Source organism: Balaenoptera musculus, chromosome 5 (assembly GCF_009873245.2).
Source record: "Balaenoptera musculus isolate JJ_BM4_2016_0621 chromosome 5, mBalMus1.pri.v3, whole genome shotgun sequence".
Classification (NCBI taxonomy): Eukaryota; Metazoa; Chordata; class Mammalia; order Artiodactyla; family Balaenopteridae; genus Balaenoptera; species Balaenoptera musculus.
Genome location: NC_045789.1, coordinates 97,033,664 through 97,058,205, shown reverse-complemented (window position 1 = coordinate 97,058,205; position 24,542 = coordinate 97,033,664). Strand labels below are relative to the sequence as shown.

At 43.4% G+C, this 24,542-nt stretch overlaps 1 protein-coding gene and 1 non-coding gene across 9 annotated transcripts in view; both read right to left on the bottom strand.

Moving 5' to 3' along the window:
• PROM1 (prominin 1) overlaps window positions 1–24,542 on the bottom strand; it is a 114,185-nt gene that overhangs the window by 6,300 nt on the left and 83,343 nt on the right. For 7 of the 8 annotated variants that reach the window (XM_036853841.1, XM_036853838.1, XM_036853839.1 and 4 more), the window contains exons 10-21: window positions 23,499–23,562; window positions 20,511–20,670; window positions 17,976–18,128; window positions 11,410–11,533; window positions 9,730–9,833; window positions 7,370–7,454; window positions 5,655–5,801; window positions 4,933–5,004; window positions 3,853–3,945; window positions 1,889–1,942; window positions 1,200–1,280; window positions 1,026–1,094 (exon numbers count right to left, since the gene is read on the bottom strand). In XM_036853841.1, coding sequence (XP_036709736.1) covers window positions 1,026–1,094; window positions 1,200–1,280; window positions 1,889–1,942; window positions 3,853–3,945; window positions 4,933–5,004; window positions 5,655–5,801; window positions 7,370–7,454; window positions 9,730–9,833; window positions 11,410–11,533; window positions 17,976–18,128; window positions 20,511–20,670; window positions 23,499–23,562 — 1,206 coding nt within the window. The remainder of the gene's footprint in view (window positions 1–1,025; window positions 1,095–1,199; window positions 1,281–1,888; window positions 1,943–3,852; window positions 3,946–4,932; window positions 5,005–5,654; window positions 5,802–7,369; window positions 7,455–9,729; window positions 9,834–11,409; window positions 11,534–17,975; window positions 18,129–20,510; window positions 20,671–23,498; window positions 23,563–24,542) is intronic. The other variant, XM_036853843.1, reaches the window with a different exon arrangement.
• Window positions 20,241–20,347, bottom strand: LOC118896265. The gene has a single exon (XR_005020170.1). It is a non-coding gene; the product is annotated as a U6 spliceosomal RNA (small nuclear RNA).

The window sequence follows — 24,542 nt, the reverse complement described above, 5'->3', positions numbered from 1 at the left end:
ATCCAAAAAGACAAAAGACCTAAATAGACATTTCTCCAAAGAAGACATACAGATGGCCAACAGGCACATAAAAAGATGCTCAACATTGCTCATTCTTAGAGAAATGCAAATCAAAACTACAATGTGGTATTACTTCACACCAGTCAGAATGATCATCATCAAAAAGTCTACATATAATAAATGCTGGAGAGGGTGTGGAGAAAAGATACTATAATTCTCCATAGGTTGCGTGCGCCACTGGAAACTTCACTCTGCTCCTCCACTTCTCTCTACTCATTTATTCATGGAGACTTAACTTTATGGACCAAATTTTGTCCCCCAAAGGTTCCCATGTCAAAGTCCTAACCTCCCATACCTCAGAACGTGACTGTATATGGAGATAGGGTCTTCAAAGAGGGAATTCAGGTAAAATTAGGTCACTAAGATGACTAATCCAATAGGACTGGTGTCTTTATAAAAGAAATTTGGACACAGACACAGAAGGAAGACCACGTGGGGACACAAGGGGAAGACGGCCACCGACAAACCAAGGAAACAGGCCTCAGAAGAAACCAACCTGCCGACACTCTGATCTTGGACTTCCAGCCTCCAGAACTGTGCGAAAATAAGCTCCTGTTGTTTAAGCCCCCTAGTCGACAAATACACCAATGACATAGCAGGTTCAGTGCTGCCCAGGGTGTGTACAAACCACAGCTGCAAATGGACTCTAATGTAAGGAGCTCACGGTTTGCCAGGGGAGACACAGTCGAGGAGACCAGAATCCCTACAGCAATGAGCAAAGGGAGCCGGGGGAGAATGCAAGGGGCATGCTGTCCGTGGTGGGCAGGCCCGGGAAGCTGCCCAGCATGGACACACTTGTGCTGAGTCTCATGGTGCCTCCACCTGTGGCTCCTACATTCAAGGTCCTTTTACTTATCTTCTGTCTAATTTCTGTGGATTTAATTTGATTTCCTCCTGATTTTATCCTAGAAAATAACTATCCCAAGACACAGCCCCCTTATGTTCATCAACGATAAACCACTTACAGAGATCTTGACCCACTGCAGATAACGTTCAAAGTAGCTCATTATCGAATTCCCATACTTCTTACTTTCCTGGAAAGACATCAAAGAGTAATAGAGCCATTAAAATGACTCTACCATACTCTATGTAATCATGCAGTTATGGTCACACACCCACTTATTGGCATAACAACTTACTTCAGCAATAATTGTGGAGATTCGATTTGTGATGAAGTCCTGAGCAGAATCCAAAACGAGACTGATATTGGCCACTTTCACCTGGAAAACACAGCAACGGTCGACACGGTATCAAGTGATAAAAGAATTTCATCAGACAGTTTGTATGTTGATGCGAGTACTGTTAACTCAGCCCCACACCCCCATGACTTGCTAGTTAAGACTCTACTAGCTGTTCATGATTAGTGACATCTTCCCTGGCTTGGCTTCCCAGGAGATGGGTATACGTCCCCACCCCATGATGGTGAGCTTGGCTCTGTGACTTGCTTTGGCCAATGGAACACAGATGGGGTGGTACTGTACTGGTTTTCTAGTGAGAGTGAAAGTTTGTGTGTGGAAGGCACTGGGATTTGGAGGCTGTTTGTCAAGCAGCATTATCTCTGTAAAAGTGACTGATGTACCACCTATACTTGCATCCTACACATCCAAAAACAGCTTTCTCCTGTGTACATAACATGCCAGGATGCGGTCTTCATTTACAGAGGTCCTTGTAGAAAGGAGAGGGTGGGAAAACCCAATTTGGTGTTTAAAATGGGTGGATAACTGAGACTTGATTTTACTTAAAGTACCTGCAAAACCCAACATCTCTGAAAGTCTGTGTGTGCTTTTGTAAGAAGACCCCAAGACAGAGAAAGAAAACAAATCCTTACCCCCAATCCACTGCTTTTCTGTTGAAGCTCCTTCAATTTTGGGTGCACAGCACTCTGGTGAATAAACACAGATCATATTTCCTGACCTGTTACATGAAGCTGCAAGATCACGTGCTCTGTATCCCCCCCACCCATAAGTCAGCCATCAAATCCGACTTTACTCTGTAATAGTTTCATTCGAGAAAAAACAACAGACACGAGGAACAATATGCACCTCACATATTTGGGTATAAGAAAACCTGAAGAAGAAAATTGGGATACATATTCTAGAGCTTCAAAGGGCAGCACACCATGTGTAAGGTAGCCACAAAACTCTGTTGAATCAGGTTTGCTCAAAGTGGCAGGCATTGTTTACAGTAAAACCTGTTCAACAAGAGTGGCTTAATCTGCATGGTTTAGATGAGGAATTGGCAAACTTTATCGGTTAAGGACCAGATAGTATATACTGTAGACTTTGTGGACCATACCCTGTCCTAATCGCTCAACTTTGCCCTTGTAGCCAAAAGCAGCCACAGATCATCTGTAAACTAGGTGGGCCTGGCTGTGTTCCAGTCAAACTTTATTTGTAAAAACAGGCAGCAGAGGAATTCCCTGGTGGTCCAGTGGTTAGGACTCTGAGCTTCCACTAACTGGGGAACCAGGTTCGATCCCTGATCAGGGAACTAAGATCCTGCATGCCGCAAGGCGTGGCAAAAATAAATAAATAAACAAATAAGTAAGTAAATAAATAAATACAGGCAGCAGGCCGGATGGGGCCCATGGGCTGCAGTTTTCAGGGCCACAGTTTGCTAACCCCTGGTTTAGAGTGTAGGTCATATCCACAGAACAACTTGCCTAATTGTAGGTTGCCCCAACTCTGAAAAGGCCAAGGAGTCCTGTGTCTACTTGAAGGAAAGCACTTAAGGAACATGTCAACACCAGCTTAAAACGTTAACGTATTTGTGCTAGGCATAAAGTATAGCAGAGAGAGAACTGTGATGAGTGCAGCACACAAATTAAGAAAACTGTAGAGGAGGACTTTGTGAAGACTCGACTGAATTAGAAAGGCAGGAGGAGAAATGAAGAGAGAGATGGTAAACACTAGTTCTAGAAGATTCTGAAGTTGGAGTCAAACGGACGAATAAGCTTCTTCAAACCTGAGCAGGCTGACTCTGTAACCTGGTTCCCACGCAGTCGTCCCCTTGATGACTGCAAACATGACCCTCCCACATGCAAGCATAATAATAATGGCTCCTTTTTGCAGAGTCCCTCTGGGAGGTCAGATCCTTCATGTCCAAGAGCCAGGTAACAGTGAGGCAAGGACCCTTCCCCACCACTTTTAGATGAGAAAACTGAAAGCCAAAGGACTTCGGGGAGGCAGAAGCAAGATTTGAAATCAGGTCGACCTGACTCCAGAGCCCATGTTCTTTCTCTGTTACAAACTGCCTTTCTGGCATTTAGGAAAGAAGCCAGAAGGCAGAGAGGAAAAAAAAGAAAGGAAAAGTGAGAAAGCTGGATGGAAGAGAGGGGCAAAGAACATCAGAACAGGGAGTAGAGCTAAATGAATGTGGAAAGAAAGGGCATCGCCTTGCCTCACATATTTCATGGCAGGGTATGAAGACAGAGAGTTTGATAATAATAAACTAAGTAAGAGTGAGTCCAGCACTTCAGCTGCTGCACGGCTTAGGTGAGCCTGTTTAAGGCCATGGAAACGAGAGAAAAACATAGGAGGCAACCACAGATTTAAAATAACTGTTCACACTCAAATAGAAAAAGGCAACAAAAAGGCAGAAAATCTGTGGTGAAAATTGAAAATATGTCCTCTTCAAAGCCCAGCTACTATCATTTATTTTAAAAATAGCTCAATTTCTTAGCCTGAGGTTAACCAAATTTGACCTACGCGTGACATATGAATATATCATTAAGCTAGGTGAAACAGAGTTTGCCCAGGTCACAGCGAAATATCAAAGGTTGTTGATTGTTACCATTAATTTTTGCAAAGGAATGATTTCATCACGATGAATATTTCTTAAGATTCCTGCATTATTTTTCAGGGTCTGTTTCAAATTTCCTTGGGGCTACAAAGAGAATAAAGTAAATAAATATTAGTACCTGTTTCCAGACTCTGGAGCACTCTCTCTAATCAGGACAGAAGTATGCAACCCTTCTTATATGATGACGAACTTGGAGGGATGGTGCCAAGACGCCCTCTTTCAAATCATGGAACCATGAACTCTCAGCAATAACCCACCCGCATCGGTTCTTTCTGAATGCCTGAGGCTGCCTTCTCTCTCTCTCTCTCACTTCACCATAATAAAGCCACTGTAAAGCCGCTTTACAGTAGCTATAGCTTCATTTTACAGATGAGAAAACCAAGGCTCAATCAACTGAGAAATTTTATTTAACCCACACTTAAATCGTTTTTAGTATAGTAACATCTAACAAGCGTTACTACTGCCTCCATTTAACAGATGAGGAAACTGAGGCACATAGGGGTGAAATATTGTGCCTAAGTTCCCACAGTTAGGAAGAGGCTGACTCAGGATTTAAATCCTGGTCTTCCCCCAGAGTCCAGGTCTGCTGCTTTGTGAAAGGGACCAGTTACAGCCATTAGTCACCAACCAGCAGGGAAGCTGGTAATGGGGAAGCTTATGGGGTTTGGATGGTGTCTTTGCCCTCCCTTATCTGCTCATTATTGGCGATGCAAAGCACCAAACGGGATCTCCCTCCCACATCCTCAGTTACCATTCCCTGCACTGCAAGAAAATGTGTGCACAGGTGTTTGGCAGTGGAGGGGTGGACGGAGTGAAAGCAGGTCCGGTGCTGAAGCAGTGAGGGCAGCAGCACCACGAGCAGAGGCTGGGAAGAGCCTGCACCCTGAAGGTGCCCTGGGAACCTTCACACGCTCACGGACTGTGAGGCCGTGTGGCAATGGCTGCTGATGGGAACTTTTAACGTGCACAGAGGGGCGTGTTTAAACAAGGCTTCCATAGCTTCTCTAAGAACGGTACTGACATTTCACATCTACAACAATGACAGCCTTGAACCGGACCGTTTGAACTCACCAAATGGTTGGCTTTTACTTCTAGATCATTTGCAAATGATAAAAGATTCACTTTTGTGGGATTTTTCCCAGTCTACAAAAGAGGTGTAAAAAGCTGTGTTATGGATATGGGATTTTTGAACCTTAACAACATGTAATAAGCAACAGAGTGAACATGGGTCCATAACCATAAAGTAAGGCTAGACACTCTAAAGCTAGACACATCTGCATTCTTGCTTATACACACAGTATTATTTGTATGCAACCATAAAGAGAAATAAAATACTGATATATGCTGTAATGTACATGAATCTCAAAAAACTTGGGCTACATGAAATGGACCAGTTAAGGTTATCAGACACAAAAGGTCATATACTGTATGATTCCATTCATATGAAATATCCAAAATAGGTAAATTCATAGAAACTGAACATAGAGTGATGGTTGCCAGGGGCTGGGAGTGGGAAATGGGGAACAACTGCTTAATGGAATCGAGGCTTTCTTTTGGGGTGATGAAGGTGCTTTGGAACTAGATAGAGATGATAGTTATGTAACATTGTGATTATACTAAATTCTAGTGAATTGCTCACTTGGTAAAAGAGTTAATTTCATGTTGAGTGAATCTCATCTCAATAAAAAAACAAAAATAAAAACAAAAAACATTTTATATATATATATATAAACACACACACACGATGCCCTAACTTTTCCCCAAAAGATCAAGTGCGAACATATGGGTCGTACCGCAGCCATGAAGGCACCATAGTCTATTTTGTCTATTCCTGAAGAGCTGAAATCCATAAGGTTTCTTCTTCCTGCCTCATCCAGCAGAACTATATTGTCAATTCTTATATTCATATTTTCAAAATTATTATTTATGTTTCCGGTATGCTGCATAATAAAAAGGAAAGATATAAATAAATCCACTCTTCTCCAAAAACTTCACCTACTTAATGCTTTAAAAGAGCAATAAAATTACACAGGCCAAAACAAATGCACATGTACCTGACTGGCGTTTCTTCCCGGTTCTCTTCTCTCCCCTCCCATTCCTTCCCCGCCTCCCTGCCTTCTTCCCTATGCCTTATGCCAAGCACTATGTGAAGAGGTGGAATGCAAAACAAAATCATATTGCATCTCCACCCTCAAAGATCTCAAAGGGAAGAGGCAGTGTCGTGATAAAGGCACATGAAATGCATTGGGACACCAGGGACAGAGCCTTTCAAGGCAGGAGGCTGGGGAGGGCAACAGAGAGGAGGTGGCTTCTGAGCAAGTCTTGACAAACAGAGATGCTGAAAGGGGCCGGGCAGGCTGCTTTCCAGGGGAAGGGGACAGCATGCACTGGACTTGGGTAATAGAGAGACTTGAGATCAACGGGAACGTGGCTCATGACTCGGGGGCCTGCGTGTCTAGGGCACTCTCCCACCCTACGCATCGTGGTGCACCAAGAAAATGGCACATGGCATAATGAGTAAATGAGTAGAGGGCATTGATTAGGGCTTGCTTGCAAAATTGTATTTTACTTATAAATACATGCAAGCTATATTTAGGGAAGAGAATCCGAAATTTGCATACAGCTTTCAAATAAACCTCTTCACATCTGAAAATCATCAGGCTGTTGTGGCCTCATGGCAACCCCGGAAGCTTTCTGTGATGCCTCAGTGGGTAAGCCATGGGGTTTGGGGAACAACCTCTGCCCTTGATTTTCCTCGGTAATTGCTTCTATATCGGAAGCCCAGAAGAAAGAACGTTCCTTAAGATTCTCTCCTGCACAGCTGAGAAGGCCAGAAGGCCTCCAGGTATGAGGGAGTGGGCACAGCCTAGGCTAAAGGCGCCCTAGGCCTGGGCTGCTGAAGCCCCCTTGCCCCTTCCTCCAGCCAGTGTGCTCTGCAGGGGTCTCTCCTTGGAGTCTGAACACTCAAGACTTGGGTGCCGGTCTGGGCAAAGGAGGAGGAGAGGTCATTCCCTTCTGTCCCTTCCATCCTTGTTGCCACTCTGTCTCTTGCTAAGGGCCTACCTGGGAGCCCTGGGGCCACAGCCATCATTCATAAGGAGTGAGGACTCTGTGGGCCACGGTTCTTGTCCCCACTCAGGGATGTGACAGAAAAGGATGGCTGGTCTGGGAGAGTCAGTATCCCTGGGAAACAAGTGGGGTTTGTGCCTCCAGGAAGAGGGACACTCAAAGGATAAACTCTTTCCCCGTGAAGTGTCTGCAGGGAGGCCCCTGGAGAGGATCTTCCATCATCTGCTAGAGAAACTCATGCCTCAAGAAAGTCAACCGGTCGGGGGTGCTGCAAATGTTTTGGAATTAGGTAGAGGTGAGAGTTGCATAGCCTTGCAAATGTACTAAAGTCACTTTAAAATGGTTAATTTTTATCTTATGTGACTTTCATCAAAAAACAAAAAAGACAACTGAATTTAGTAAAGAAATGTCAATTTCCTGATTGGTTCTAATTACTCACCTCTTTAATGCTGAGAAATTCACTGATATTGTAGGTGTTCTCTAGCTTAAGTGTGGCATAAATGCCTTTATTTTCTTTGCAATCACTGAGGGAATAAACAGAGAAATCAGGATCCAGAAAGACAGTTGTGGCTACCTCTGTCCACTGCTAAGGATGGAGAGAAAGGCGAACTGTTCGTCTTTGTTTAATCTGTGACCACAGACGTGGCATCTGGGTGTCGACACAGAAGGCCATCACCAGTGGCTGCACGAATCCCCCGGGTGCCCGCCATTCCTGACTTCGTTCCCTGTTTTACTAAATGTCCCATGTTTGCAACAGATACACTAGGACTGGTAAATACTACATCCTTCTATCTGTGTCCTTTGTGTTCTTTCCCGTGCTGTGAGTAATAACAAGTTTACAAATTGGGAAGAAATAAACTCTAATCTAAAAAAAACAACAGATGTCAGAAAGAGGTAAGTTACAAAGCACTATCATTAAAAGATTTCATAAAAGATTAAAACTCTATCAAGCCCCTGCCAGACCATCTCCGTCCATGTTTCCAGGGTTGAGCTTCACCTACTAAACTTAAGGTTGGACTAAGGGTAGGATGGAGATAGGGAGGGGGCAACAAACATCCAAACGGTTGGTCCACTTCGGCTATAAACCTAACTTGGCCTCACTTCTCCGTGCTTCTTTAAAATGTGACAAACGCCTCCTCGGCTGAGCTAAGCAGGGTGGCCTCATCTGATGCATATCCTCGCCACCCAGATGGCCACCTCCTGGGGCGCCTCTTCCTTGTGCAGCAGCCAAGGCCCTCCGGTCCCGAGGGATGCCTGGGAGAAGCAACTTTCCCACATCCCCAAGAGGTGTGACACTCCTCTCCAGGGAGCCCCAAGTAGGTTGGCATTGGAACAGAGAGTCTGATACACTAACCAACAGAGGTAAGACCAGAGAGTTCCACAGGTGCCAGAATCACAGAGAGCTGGCAGACCAGGCCAAGGAGCTCGGCCTCCTCCTCTAAGCCTAGGGATGGATTAAGTGTGCACAGAAACTCCAATGCATTGAAAATGTCTACCGAGAATATGCTGTTGAGAGGGCTCCTGTGACCCTCTGGGCAAAGCAGAAGACCACAGTTGATGACCAATGTCTGCCATGGAGGCGAGGTGTGGGGAGGATTGACACCTGTGCTGCTTGTTTGCTGTCTCATGCGCTAGAGGTGACGGGGAGCTGGTAATACTCAGACTACTATCATCATCATCCCTATTGAAGCGACAGGAAGTGGAACTGCCCAAGATCACAAAGGCCCCAGTGGTAGAGCCAGGACTGGAGCCCAGGCAGCCTGACTGTACAGCCTGGATCTCCAGCTGCACTGCAATTAGCATGTCTGAGATTTGGACCTGACAAAGGAAATGTTCACATACTGAGGTCTCGGGAAGTCATTCTGGCTTCTACATGATTTAACTCAAATTTTATGCTAACTAAAACAAGCTGTCTGTGGCCTGTCAAATACACACTGTACATCGACTTTAATTATGAAAGAAAAGGGTGCATTGACCAGAAGTAGAGAATGTCCATGTAAAAAATAAAGATTAAATATCTCCCTCCCGGGGACATCTATGTTGGTACACCTTCGATGATAAGACTCCCTTCCCAGGTGCCAAGGTCATAGTGACTCACTGTGTATATCCTGATCTGTTTTTTTTTTTTTTTGAAAACTTTAATGAATGTATCCCTGACTTGTTTAATGTTCTTTGTTCTGACAAGATATAAAACTATTCTGAAAGCCATGGTTCTCTGGAACAATTCCTCAGAGCTATCTGAGAGGCTGTCTCTGGGGCTGTAGTCCTCAGTTTGGCTCAAATGAAACTCTTTTCTATTCCTATTATAGACTTGTTTATTGATTTTTTTCTTTTTCTTTTTTTTTTTTTTGCCACACCATGACTTTCGGGATCTTAGTTCCCTGACCAGGGATTAAACCTGGGCCATGGCAGTGAAAGCACCAAGTTCTAACCACTGAACCTCCAGGGAATTCCCATGTTTATTGACTATTTCCATCAACAGACCCATCCAATGAATTCTTGTTATATGGCATTTACTTGGGGCAGGGTGATTCTTAAACAAGAATGCATTTTAGGGTCACTGTTACCAGTGAATTCTAGTAATTAAGACAGGGCGGCTTGGGACAGCACCATCCTAAGGCCTAGAAGGCTTTCAGGGAAAGGATTATCTTTTTGGTCTTACTGCTAAGACCAGAGAACAGTTTACTTCTAAAACTGGAAAGTTGACCATTAAAATTAAAGCCATGTTGAAAGCAAAATTCTCATTGTAAAAACACAACATTCTAAGTAGCAAAAAATGCATGATGCAATTATTTATACCTGTAAACTTGTTCAAAAGTGAGATGAATATCTGGTTTGTTAAATACCATGCCAGAGAGATAGTATTTCCAATCCGCATTTAGTAAATATGGCGTGTCCAAAACCTAGAACAAATTAAAAAACTTTTTTTTAAAGACAGTTTTACACAAACATACATGCATATAATAAAATGAATATTCTGTTCAATATACGGTATTTGGGGGATTTTTATATCATGATTTTCCTCATTGATTTTCAACTTAAAACTAGAAAATAATAGTGTGATTGGAATAAAGATATCGACCACTGGATAGCATCAGTAGGAATTATTGAGACTACTTTTTGGGGGGAACATTTCATTTTAGTAAAATAAACACATTAGAAATGGGAGAAAAATAGATAATTTGATTCAGAATATCTAATAGAAAGCCATGAAGCAGTAGACCCAGATCTTCACTACTTCCCTCTAGACAAAAGGAATTAAATCTGGCACAATCTTTGACTTCACATTATGTATATTTAAGGTGGGCTAACTGGTACATGACTGTATATACACTTACGGAGTGTAAATGGTTTCAAAATATCCTCTGTTTTTTAAGAATTCCTTTTTAACAATTTAACACAGTACAAAAGATGATGAAGTCTGGTTTGATGTGTTATTATTATTTTTTATCAAGAGGCCAAATGGAGATAATTTGACAAACTGATGCTCCCGATTTAATTTTCTTCAACCGAGTAATTAAAATACCACCACCACAACTGGTTTATTTTAGCAGTCATTCACCTGATTTTATAACAGATTTGAGGTGAAAAAATATATACAATAAAATAGGAAAACAAATATATTTTAAAAATCAGAATCTAGAGAAAAACACTGGAAAGCCAAAGTTAGAAGACAGACATATAGATCAAAACTTCCTCATTAATTAATGAAGCTAAACTTGCACCTGTGCCCTAGAGTGTGAAGTAGTTGGTCTTAGATGGAGAAAGTGAAGCTTGAATTCAATTCCCAACTACCTCGTCAGATTTCCACCAGGGACAACCCTCAGCTATAAGGTGTGTCATTTATCAGTCTCTCTCACTTCAAATTTACGACCCTCAAACCATCTGTTTGGGCAACTGTCATCTGGGAAGTTATTTGAAATGTCAGAAACCTCTTGAGGTATAGAAGGAACCCGGGAACTTATCCTCTGATGTTCTGCATTTGGGAACTGCTGCTGAGGAGAATTGTATTCTCCCCAAATATTACAATTAACATTCAAGAGCAAGCCTTAATTCCTGGTACTGATTTCACTTACATTAAAAAAAAAAAAAGAATACAGTTGACCCTTCAACAACATGGGTTTAAACTGCGAGGGTCCACTTATAAGCGCATTTTTTTTGGTAGTAAATACTACAGTACTGCACGGTCCAAGGTTGGTTGAATCCAAGAAAGGAGATATGGAGGAACCATGCATACGGAAGGCTGAATATAAATTGTACGCAGATTTTGAGTGCGTGGAGGGTCAGCGCCCCTAACTCCCTGTGGTTCAAGGGTCAACTGTACTGCCACATTTTTTTGCTCTGACAAATAGATGGAATCTCAACCTACTGAATACAAACTACCTGCTCACCTTTTTGCTCTCGAAGAAACCCACAAGAAAGGGGAAAAGAAAAGTTTTGGCTCAAGCTCTTCATAATGGGCACAAAAACCACGTTTACCTGGAATAACTTTTTGTTTTGGTAAGGTTCACAGACCAGTTTTTCCACATTTCCACCAACAACAAAAGTCAGAACCACGATGGTCATCAATAGCCAACAAAAGAAGAAACTGAATCCAACCCCGCTGGAAAAAAATAGAAATAAAGTTAATAATTCTACAAGGGATTATTCAATATTACCTACTCGTACTTACTCATTCTACCTATTCAGTGTATAAAATGACCTGGAGTCTTCAGCTTTCTGCAGGTTAAACGGGTCGGCCTACCGAGGGGTGCGGACAGGAAGTACCAGGCGCTTGTTTAGGGAACACTCAGGACTGAGTCCCTCGCCTACTTGCAAGCCCAGCACGGTGGTTCAGACACGGGCTCTGGAGTCACGTGAGTGAACCAAGGCTTTCCAGTGAGGGAGGAGGTTGTAAGGCAGTGTCAATGAAAAAACATTGCCTGCCCTATCAGTAAACAAAGGATGTTGCAGTCATCAAGCCATCACATTATATCTGCCCCATCAGCGAGCAGAGGGAACTCAGGATAGAAACAGGATGCCCGCCATCAAGCCGTCAGCTGCTGCAGCCACCTTCCAACGGGGCACCCTGAGGAGACTCAAGATGAGAAAGCGCAGGATACTGGCCCCAGAGAGCTGAGGTGCAGAGCAAAGGAATGATTTCAGTGAGCCCAGACTCTTCCATCTTCCATACATAGAAAAGCGCTAAATTCCTTAACTTGGGATGTCTGGTTTTCTTTAATGAACAGTCACCTTCTGATGCTCCTACCACCTGGTCTTTGTTGCAGAAACTCCTCTGTATCCGGGCTCCTCCCTTACCTCTACGGAGCAGTCCCTCAGAGCGATCTGAGAGGCTGCCTCCTGGGCTTAAGTCCTCAGTTTTGTCTGCCGAATAAAACATAATTCTCAGCTTTTAGGTTGTGCATTTTTTTCAGTTGACAGTAGGAAATGTGCTCTTGGGAGTCTGACGGGGCTGACGTAGCTCTGCATCCAGAGAGATGGCAGAGAACGAGCAGTGAACGGCAGCTCGAGAGGCGGGTAGGGGCGAGCTGGGTGGGGCGTGGGGGATGCAGGGAGGGAAAGCTATTGAAGGCCTTTAAGCACCGGAGGAACACACCCCCAGTTCTCTCTGAAGAAAAGCCCTCCTAGCAGCGCGTGAAGGATGGAGGGACAGGTGCCCAGGTGGAGAAGGATGCCACCAATGAGGCTGCTTCCAGCCCCGGACGGTGGCCTGATGCAGCTGGTGGTGGTGGAGGGGCGCCAGCGGGTGAAAGAGGTGTGACCTGGGAGGCAGATGCAGCAGGACGTCGTGAAGACGTGCACTGGAGGTGAAGGAAAGGGAGGGCAAGGGGCGCCAGGGCTTATCAGCAGCAGGGACAGGGAGGGCAGAGAAGATCGGCTTCTGGTCACGTTGCCCCGGAGACATCTCGGAGGACATGCTGTGGAGGAGTCCGCCAGGTGTTTGGAGCATGCCTGGGTTACAGACCTACTTTAGCGAGTCAGTGGCTTAGAGATGATGATTGATCCCTGGGGCTGGGGTTGGAGGGAGAAGCAGCCTAGGACTGGGCCTGGGGGACCTCACCATTTGGAGAACAGGTTGTGGAGAGACAGTCAGCAAACGAGACCAAGATGAAGGGTCAGGGAGGTGGGAAGGAGACCACGAGGGTGTGAGGTCACTGATGGGGTATGAAGGAGTGTTTGCAGAAGGAGTGGCGGCTGTTCCAGTCACTGCTGTGAGGACACAGTCGAGAAGGACTCGAAGAAGTCCACTGTATTGGAGACACAGAAGTCACTGCTGACCTGAAAGTGGCAGGCAACGAAGTCACGGTGGTGCAGGCTGGGCAGGAGGTGGGAAACCAGGAGACGGGCGGCAGGCACAGATCTTTATTTTGAGACGTCTGTGCAGAGAGTGGAGTTAGATGGAAGAAGGGTGTTGGTAGGGGTTTTCTGTTTTGGTTTTTAAGGAGGGGAGAGAACAGAACATGTTTAAGTGTTGAGAAGAAAGTCTAGGAGAGGAGAAGAGAATGGAGATGCACGAGAAAGAAGGGAGGCTTTGTTCCATCCTCGGGATGGTGGGTGGGGATGGGCTGAGAGCACAGCGGAGGTGCTGGGTAGCGGGGGAGCCTAGATGGGAGAGACCCTTCTGCCTCTGGCTTCCCATGCGTGTGAGCACAGGTGCCTTCAGAGGTTTGGGGCTGGTAAGTTTATGATGGCTTCTATTTTCTCCGTGAAGAGAAAGGTAAACCCATCAGCTAATAGAAAAGGAAAATAAGGTGGATGGATGTATCAGAGTGGAAGGACCATGGCAGAATAAAGGAAGGGAGGGAGAGAGGAAAGAAGGAACTTGCAGGGGGTCCATGTGAGGTGGGGAATCAAAATTCTGTAGGGATCCTAATGTGCTCTGCTGTATGACTTTTCTCTAGCAGTGCTCAGTGGCCCCGGTGGAGACACAGAGGGAGCAAACTCTTAAACCAGTCTAGATGGAATAGCCAAACCCTATACCATCGCTGGTGCACACCAGGAAGGACCCTAGGAAGTGTGCAGGCTGATGCTCTCAGTCACAACAGCGTTCCCAAAGGGCACGACTCCCCCCAGTGCAAATGCTCAAGGCATAATTAGAAACAGCTGCATGGCTCCTCTGAAATAAATAGCAAGGTATGTTTGCTGGTGGGGCCCTACGTCCTTTTGGACCTTCTCAGACCGACAGGGCTACCGCGTTAGGGAAAGTGTGAAGAAGGGGAAGGTGTGTGCATAAGGGGAAGAAGGGGAAGGTGTGTGCATAAGGGGAAGGTGTGTGAAGGCTCTGCCAGGCACCAGGGTTCTAACTGTGGGCATCAGAGGGTGTGTGTGTGTGTGTTAGTTACACAAATAATCAAAACCTCTGAGAGAACACTTCACTTCAAAACAACCCCACTACTCTAAACAGCATGCTGTTAACACTTCCAGCCTTTGTTTTCTAAATATGCATGTATTAAGAGGGAGGAGATATGGGGATGTATGTATATGTAGAGCTGATTCACTTTGTGATACAGCAGAAACTAACACACTGTTGTAAAGCAATTATACTCCAGTAAAGATGTTAAAAAAAAATGCGTGTATTCAGGTCAGGAAAAGGCATGCAATTGCCCAGGGCCTGTTTTTGTAAGATCAGTGGGATAAGAACGGCTGGTGTGCTTAAAGTGCTGTAAAGGAGGAGGAGGAGAACAGCTAGAAGAAGAAAAAACAAGAACAAGAATGATAATACCCAACGAAGACTGTACGTGATCAGCAGAATCTAAAATATTGATTATCTGGACCTTTCTAGAAAGTCTGCCGACTCCTGATCCACACGGTTATAATAACAACACGTGCATAATTTTGTGGGCCCTTGTCGAACATCTTAGAAACTTTAGTCAACCACCCAGGACAGCCAACCTCTCTGTCCTTTCAGCGGCCACATAATCTACTCCAGCCTCCCAAGTGGCTGACATGTGTGCCACTTCGAATGTTTCACTATTACCACTAACACCACAAAAACACGTCTCTGCTCAAAATGCTTTTCCCATAGTTTGGTCTACTGCCTCAAAATAAATTCCCTAAAATGGGAATGACCTGCTATAGCCTGACAAACTGCTCTCTGAAATATCTATAACCACTGAAACTGCCACCAGCCGTATGTAATATGCCCATGGCAACACGTGATCTTAGTTTTTCTTCAGAGGTCTCGATAATCTGGGCATTGTTTTCAAGAGCTAAAATTGGAAGTTTTATAATGGTCTTTTGTACAACAGGTTGTTTTCTGGTTGCCTTAATTAGGTCTCCTTATCTCTGGGGAAACCATCCATATCCCCCCCGCCGACGCACGTTCACCAATGCATCCCATTCAGCCCCTAAAATGCTCCCTGGACCCTCAGAAGACACAGGATAGGAGCCAGGACTCTGCTTCCCTCCTTCCAGGTCTTTCACTAGGATCTTCTTGGGAGGCAAGGATTCTTGCTTGGTTGTTAAAGAGACCATGCTCTTGATTGGATAACGTCATCGTTTTTAAAGAGCAGGTGGTGTTTTGGTTGAAGCTGAACTAAATATACTCTTTCTCATTTCTACAAGCAAGTAAACAATTATAAAGAAGAAACGGCATTCTTATAGTTAGTCTGATTAGTCTATCCAGTTGTTTACCAGATGTCTCAAGAGAGAGATGGAGAATTCTGCTAAGCGTAGCAAAGCATGCCATGATGAGTGGTAGGCTTCAACAGCACAGAAATCTCAGCCTGCAGACCTCGCAAAATGCATCCGACAGAAACTTATAGTTACCAGCCTTTTCCCTACTGCTGAGATAAATCCTACGGCTCCTAAGCCATAGATTTCCATGTGACTTTAACCCTTTAGAGATTCCTTAATCTGCAGAAGTGAGTATTACAGACAAACTGAAGTTGCTCCTAGCCTCCACCAATTTACTCATGACTCTCCTATTTTTAATTTTTTTCTTTGAAGCTAGATATCACATTTTTTGGTTTCATCCCTAAAAGTGGAATAGAATTTTATGAGACTTGTACCTTTTCAGAGCAACTTACGCCCTCCTTTCAAATAATGAAATAGATGTAATACATAAATGTATGTAATAAATAGATGTAACATATAAATTCACCATCAAAACACTGACGAAACAGCCAAGCGTCAGGATTATTAAATTCTGAACATTAGGGCTTCCCAGGTGGCGCAGTGGTTGAGGATCTGCCTGCCAATGCGGGGGACATGGGTTCGAGCCCTGGTCTGGGAGGATCCCACATGCCGCGGAGCGGCTAGGCCCGTGAGCCACAACTACTGAGCCTGCGCATTTGGAGCCTGTGCTCCGCAGCCGGAGAGGCCGCGATAGTGAGGGGCCCGCGCACCGCGATGAGGAGTGGCCCCCACTTGCCGCAACTGGAGAAAGCCCTCGCACAGCAACGAAGACCCAACACAGCAAAAATAAATAAATAAATTAATTAATTAATTAAAAAAAAAACTAGTGCTCCTTTAAAAAAAAAAAAAAAAAAAAAAAAAAATTCTGAACATTAAATTAATTTTCTGTCTGTAGTTGTGCACATTGAAACAAAAAGGCTGGGCACATATACTCTTCCTTGCTGGCTTAATTTCTTAAGTTTAGGTATGTAAGCAAATAGGCTTTTCCATGTGTGGAGCCCTGTCCAAGTCTGTCCAATTCTGGCAGACTCCCATGTCATTAGCTTTAAGGTTATTTTTAAAACTCACTTAAAAAACACACACACACAAATGAACCTATCTACGAAACAGAAAGACTCACAGACATAGAGAACAGGCTTGTGGTTGCCAAGGGGGAGTTGAGGAGGGAGAGGGAGGGACTGGGAGTTTTGGGGTTAGTAGATGCAAATTACTACATTTAGAATGGATAAACAACAAGGTCCTACTGTATACATAGGGAACTATATTCAATATCCTGTGATAAAGCATAATGGAAAAGAATATAAAAAAAGAATGTATATATGTGTATAACTGAGTCACTTTGCTGTACAGCAGAAATTAACACAAATTGTAAATTAACTATACTTCAATTAAAAAAAAGAAACTCGTGTGCCTGTATTAATGTTAATAAAGTGTACTATAGTGGAGCCTGAAGGTTTAAGGAAAAGGCCTTAGAATCACAGCTCATAAGCAGCATGATTATTATAGTGACCCAAAGTTTAAAAAAGCAAGTTAATGCATGTCACTAGTGACATAAGCAAAGAAATGGCTGTGGTTTTGATTCTCTATTGCCCAAAGGACTTCTTCCAAATCTTTACACACCCCTCGAGCCCCATCACACCCCTCGCCGCTGATTCTCCACGAAGCTTATCAGAAAAGAGAATATCGAGTTGGAACTCACACAGATTCCCCTCTAGGGAGCATTTGAAGCTTTTACCCCTGGTTATTGGTTTACATTACTGGCTCCTTCTCCAGCTCCACCCAGCTCATGCCCCCTCTGCTTTGTTATACCCTATAAAGGTTTTTTTTTTTTTCCCCCCAAAAATATGAACGTGGATATGAATGTAATTGAAATGGGGATAACTGCTCCAGTCCACTGCTGGCTCACCACTCGCTGGTACTTCACACCTGATCGCATCACGAATGTAGGCTACTTGTCTAACTCCAACGGTGCCAGGTAGGCAACCTCTGTTCTAAATCAAGTTTCAGAGTGAACAGTGTCTGTCTGCCAGGTCAATATTCAGCAAGTATGGTGAATGAATGGATGAATGGATGGATGGATGGATGGATGGATGGATGGATAGATACGCAGATACATAGATATAGGGAAAAACAATGAGAATTAAGAAAGCAAACTTGGAAATAATTTCCCTGATAGCTGCTTTAAAGAGCTATCAGCTTTTAAGCTTGTCAATCAAAGTGCAACCAATCTAGAGTTTCCTTTACTTTTCATGCTTAATGGAATTTCCCAGACCGATGAAAGTACAGTCACACCAGCCCGCCTACATCACTGGAACCCAGACTGCTTGACCCAGAGACCACCGGGTCCCTGTCACACCAGAGTTACCTCCCTGCATCCCCCCACACGGCAAGGAAGAGCCAACACTCACACCATGAGGAAGATGCCTCCAGTGTTTGAGACGCAGCCTCGTCTGGTTGGGGTGGCATTCTGGTTGTAGCCGTACGTGCCACACAATAAGCCCAGGCAATAAAAAATCACTATGAGGGTCAGTAAACAGCAGACGACCAAGGAACCCAGCCACCTGGTGGAGCAAACACAGTGTTAGCAAACGTAAGAGGTGACATCATCACAACACAAACGCTGCTAGACCTGGGCTGGAGTGGTTGAAAAACCCTTGGCAATCAAATATCAGATTCCTCTGTTAATTCCTCAGAGGGTGAGAGTGCTGTGAAAAGACCCCTTTTCACCCCTAGTCCTCCAATCCAACCAAGACAGTGTTTATCTTGGTTTCAAAGAGCTCTCAGTGGTCATGGGATTGTCGTTTCTTTCCTTTGCTTTATCTCCACAGGGCCCAGAAGCAGGTTTGACTCAACCTCTCCAAGGCTACCGATAACCATGCCCCTTAAGGTTTGTAAGTTCTTTCAAGGTTCCTGAGGCTGTAAGTGCTTATTATAATGATGATGAGATGGAGACAGATCATGATTAGACAATAGATAAGGAAATTCGGGTCTCCTTCCTCTGGTCTTTTATCTAAAATGTTTTGTGGTTGCAGGAATATATGGGGGTGGGGTGGGGAGTGAATTGTGTTCTTTACTGAGCCAGACACTTTCTATGTGATGAGTGCATTGAATATTTTAGAATTCTAGGAGCATCCTAAATCAGACGCCTGCAGAATGCAAGTCTCGATTTTGTAATCGTCCTGTGAGACGTTTCAGAATGGATCCTCAATTAGGTCTTACTGGTATTCCCGGAATGTACATCAAACTTTTCCAGCAACCCAGGAGCATTCAAGGGTAGAAATGCTTCCCAACCTTTAAAACACTATAAAACAAAGAATTTACTTATGCGACAAAAGCTGTCACTACAGTTTTTCATTCAATTAAGAACAAACTCGTGTAAAATAGTTAGCTAGTGGGACACAGCAGCATAACACAGGGAGATCAGCTCGGTGCTTTGTAACAACCTAGAGGGGCGGGATAGGGAGGGCGGGAGGGAGGCTCAAGAAGGAAGGGATATGGGGATATATGTATGCATAAGGCTGATTCACTTAGTTGTACAACAGAAATTAACACAGTATTGTGAAGCAATTATACCCCAATAAAGATCTATTAAAAAAAAAAAACTCGATAATTATAATAACCACCTGCACCCATTCTGTGACTTTTTGTTCCAGATACTGAGGACACAAAATTAAATAAGCCATGGAACCTGGCCTCAGAAATCCTTTACAGTTAATGCAAGCCTCATCTGCTTCATTAAATTTCTTTTTAAAATAAACTTATAGTCTCAGGGCAGGGGAAGGTGGATGGAAGGGGGAGCTGGTATGTAGACAGATCACTGTACCATTCTTTTCATCTGTGAAAGTCTGACCTCTGAGATTGTAAGTTCATTGGGAAAGGGTCTGTCTTATGTTTGTTCCGACACCTGCTGGGGTCGCCAAGCCACATAGTAGGAAATGGCATATTGATAATTAAGGGCATAGTCAGGTGGGAGTTGAAAAATCACTTCACCTCCCTGAGCCTCTAAGAAACAGGATTATACACAGAACACAACCCAGGAGATTTTTCTGAGTATTAAATGAGATGCCATTTGGACAGCACGTGGCAAGCACATTGTGACTCTTCCCTAAAGGCTAGCAACTATTGTTATTATTTTATTATTTATCTTGTGTTCTTGCATAATAAATAACCTGAACAGGAATGGGAGTGTCCAGAATCTCCGTGGGTTTGAGTAGTAGGAATAGTTCCAGTGGGCGGTGGTGGGGCTGAGCCTTTCAGAGAGGAGAGCACATCTTACATCTCACATGATCCTGGAAATGCCTCGAGTCTCTAAGTCCTGTCTTCCCTAGCGCTCTTGTCTGAGATCTATGTCCACCATCATCTCCCAAGGCCAAACCCTACCACTAGCATTTTTCTAAAGGGCAAAGAGCTGGGAACGACAGCAGCTTCACACAGTTCACTGGTTTCAAGGATGCTCTTTCTGTAAGAACCAACCTCTACATATTTCTTTTATAAACCAACAAAAAGAAAAATATTATCCCAATGCCCTTTTTTAATTCCTTTTAAGTTTTAAAATCCTGTTACATACCTTAGATAATTATAACCAAGATTTCGGAAGCCACGGATGACATCAAAATCGCAAATAATTGACTATTTGGCTCAAGAACTTTCAGTCCTCAATTAAAAAAACAAAAAAAAAAATGGAACGCTTCATGAATTTGCATGCCATCCTTTCACAGCAGCCAAGCTAGTCTTCTCGGTATAGTTACAATTTTAGTATACATGCTACCGAAGTGAACACTTCAATTTTTTTAATGAACATAAACTAGAGTGAATACATAACACATTATGGCCTCTTTGTACAATTTGCTCTCATAAGATTATCCTGGTTATATTGTCAAATTTTTATCTCATTCCATAGCAAGTTTCACTCTTTAGTGTACCAGCTCAAAGGAGGCACTCACCTGTATGAATCATATTCTTCCAAAGTGGGTAAATGGCGGTGGATGTAATTTTCAGTGTCGTTAAGGTAACGAATGAAATTTGACAGCTTATCCTGAATAGGAATATTTTTGCTTATATTTTTGATGTCAGAACCAATGGAATCCAAGGTCATTTTGACATCTGAAAACAAAGATGCCCCAGTTATGCATTTTCAAACCTAGAGGAGACAAGAAACTTTGTCTCGGAACTCAAGTGAAAAGCTTGAAATGCTTTTAGTTTTTCCCATGTTATGTATGTGTTTAAAATATGAAAAGGTTCTACAACAAGCATGAATGCAGCTAAGCCCATCAAAAAGCAATTACTTAACAAAAGAGCAAGCTATGAGAGCTAACTTAAATGACATGGTGCTGAAATCAAGCCAGAGTTTTCTTCTACTTTTTTCACTAAAAAAAGAAAAAAATGGATCGGGTGATTAAAATGTACTGTGTGCCAGTAAAATGGACCAGGCACTTTTATAAATGTTAGCCCATTTCTTATTCCCATTTCACTAACGGTGATGCTGAGGGTCATAGGGGTTAAATCACTTGCCCATATGTCTCTTTTTCAGAAAGCACTAGAAATGGGATGAAAACTCGGGTTTATCTAACTGTAAAGCTTCTGTTAAATGATTTTGCAAAAATAATTTAATAATATAACAATTCCTCCATCTACGAAATGGTACTCAGGAACACAGTAATTCTCCAGGACCAATTTTTTGAACAAGTGACCCCAGGTGACACTTTTGTTAAAATTTTATTTGACTCATACAAATTGAGACTTGTTAAAGCACACCTGTGTCTCTTACATGCAAAAAGCAATAGTATTCCCAGCAGTCAAATAGTTTCTATTAATATCTACCCTAATCTTTCAGAGAGGAGGTAAGTTCCAGTTTTCTGGACAGTGTCTGACCATCAAGGCAGGTCCTGGGATCAAAGCCACCAGGGGTGGGAGCTGTCACGTGGTCCAACACTCACACCTGATCTGAAGGTGGCCTTATCCACTGTGATTCTTGACAGGGACATACCAAAAACATACTAATTGGTTCAAGGTCCACTGATCCTGAAAGGCGGATAAATGTCTCTCCAGCAGCAGAAACAAGATTGGCAGAGCTCACAATGAGATCCCAGGGCTCCCAGCGAACTTAAGGGAGGTGGTAGCCTCAGTCCAAAAGGAAATTACATAACAATGGTGGGAATTCTTTTTCAAAGCCTGTGGTTCACATGGAGAGCTCATAGGAGGAGAGCTCACAGTGGCTCGATGTCTCCTCCAAATGGCTCGTGTGCCACAAGACCCCAGGACCCTCCACAAGGTAACTCTGCAGGTCTCTTTTTTAACCTTGGGAATTCTGGGGGTTTGAGAGATGTGGTATGTAGACGTTCCCTCTCCTACGCACAGTTTCCTCAACTCAGAATCGGGCCCCTTCTGCTTCTCAGGCTCTGCTGCCCTCCTACACTCCACAGCCTTGGTGGGTCTGTAAGGGGCTGGTGCCTCCTTCAGGCCTCCGTCTGGATGTCGCTTCCTCCAGGAAGCCTTCTGCTACCCTCTCTCCACCTCAGATCCCTTGCACACACCTCATCAGGTTCCCAAAGGGTGATAAAGGGCATCTGTATCCACGCCCAGCTGAAGGGTAGGCAGGGGTCGTGCCTTCTTTATCTACCATCCCCAGAGCCCAGCAGGGCCTGGCACACAGCAGGCACTCAAAATATGTGTGCAGGGTAGAACCTAATGCCCAAAACATGGGAGCTAAGGGTTATTGGTTTTGGAAAGACATAAAAACCAGCGCGTGGTCTTCAGTCTGATGGAGTGGCACTTGCTTAGATTCAGGAAAACTCTGGCTCGTGTTTATGTGATGACAGTGTGTACACTCAGCCTCACTCACACGAACTGCAAGCATCACTTGGCCAGACTTACAAGGGAGGGCTGCACGTATTGGCAGAAGAGGTCCAGAAAGGGGAAACAAGAAAAGTAAACACAGAGATTAGTAAGCAGGTGGCTATCAGATGTACAGCATGGGTTAGCCCTCAGATGCTAGCATAGGAAAGCGTGAACTCTGTTTTGAATATCTTAATATTTTAAATCAGAAGGGAACCCACAAAACATCCAAAGCACTATGTAGTAGGATAAAACCCTTTTTACCCAAAGTCTTAATGGGTTGAAAGAACAATATTAGGGAAAAAAAAAAAAATCAAATACCTCTAACACAACATTTTAAAACCACTCAGTCAACAGATAAAAAGAAGCCCTGAGATGATTTTTAAAAAAGAGAGAGAGAGAAGATAGTCTTACATAGCTTCAGAGATGTCTTCCCTTAGCAAACAACCCAGGTTTCTTCCCATTCCTGCATAAAGAACTGTTTATACTGCATTCTTTCTCTGTACATTCACCCCAGATACCATAACCTGAATTCAACGTGATTCGGTCATTTGAGACCAGTGGAACTCTCTCAACTGACAGACCTCAGTTCTGTCTCTCCAAAATTGTAAGCAAGCTTAAGACCCTAAAGTAGCATTACATCAGCCTCCGAGGCAGATGAACATTTTCCTAAAGAGACAAAGTAAGTCCCTAGACAGAGTATTCTTTCTAAAAAATCAATTTTAAGTTCGTTTAGAAAATAAAATAAATTCACAGTGAGAACAATCAAAATGTGACGTTCCAAATCATAAACTATGGCTGTTGTCAGCTCTGATAGCTCCTGATGAAGGCTGTCATCACAGTGTGGCCCTCGGCCCTGCAGCTTCCAGCCACAGGAGGATGGTAGTCAGCGTTTAATAGAATTATTATTTTTTTAAATCGACATCAGTTGGTGAAGGTAGCACGATTGAAATATTCATTTAGTTTTTAAGGTTTTAGTGAGAGAATAGTTTTTTTAAGAGGGAAAAAGAACAATTCTTAACAATACATTTCTTTGTACTAACCAGCCAATTCTTAACAAGAAGAGATACACAATTACTTCCATTTGGGAGTCTCACCTGATACGACGTTCACGGTTTCATTTTGCACTATCCCAGGTATAGCATTAAAAGATTTGTAGCCCTAAAAAATAATTCAAAATCAATGGATATACAGTGTAAGTAGAAGAGCAGTTCACTAGGATTCATGGTAAGCTTAGAATGGAGCAGAGGAGCAATACTAAAATGTAACCTTCATCTTAAGGCCGAAAGGATCATGATACAGTCATTAAAAGTCTAGAAAAAAAACTCCCTTTTAGTGAGGACTTGCTTTAGATTGTATCTGTTGAAGATCATGTTAAGAGTTTTTAATTTTTAACTTTTAACTCATGTTAAAAGCTTCCATGTATTTATACCAGTGTTTCTCAACTGGGGGCAATTTTGTCCCCCAGGAGATGTCTGGCAATGTCTGGAGACGTTTTGGTTATCACAGTTGTGCAGGTGCTCTTGGCACTGTGTGGGCACGGGCCGGGGTGCTACTAAATATCCAGCAATGCACAGGCCCCACAACAAGGAATTATCCAGCCCAAATCGTGCTGAGGTTAAGAAACCCTGATCTGTACAATGTACCATGTGCGGCTATAAAGTGAATTTCTAAAAGTAGAATCTTACTTTCCAACGCAATTACACAATAAAATTGGAGATCTAGTCTCATAGAAAATAGTAATGTCCTAAAACACAACTTGGAAAGAATACAAATTGTAGTGAGGCTAAAACAAAAACCCAAACAGCTATGCCAAGCTATATCACTTTGGAGCTAAATCCATGACAGGTAAATGTCATTATTTCCAAGCAACTCAACTAATCAGCACAGCCTTTCCTCTGGAAGGGGCTTAATTTGTGTTTCTCACTGTCTGCTGGCATATTTAGACATCTGCTAGGGAACACTGAAGTGATTACAACCTCTTATGAACCAAATGTCTATCTCCCCAAAATGCATATGTTGAAATCCTAATCCCCAGTGTGATGTTATTAGGAGGTGGGGCCTCTGGAAGGTTGTTAAGTCATGAGGGTGGAGCCCCCATGAACGGGATTAGTGCCCTCTTAAAAGGGACCCCAGAGAGC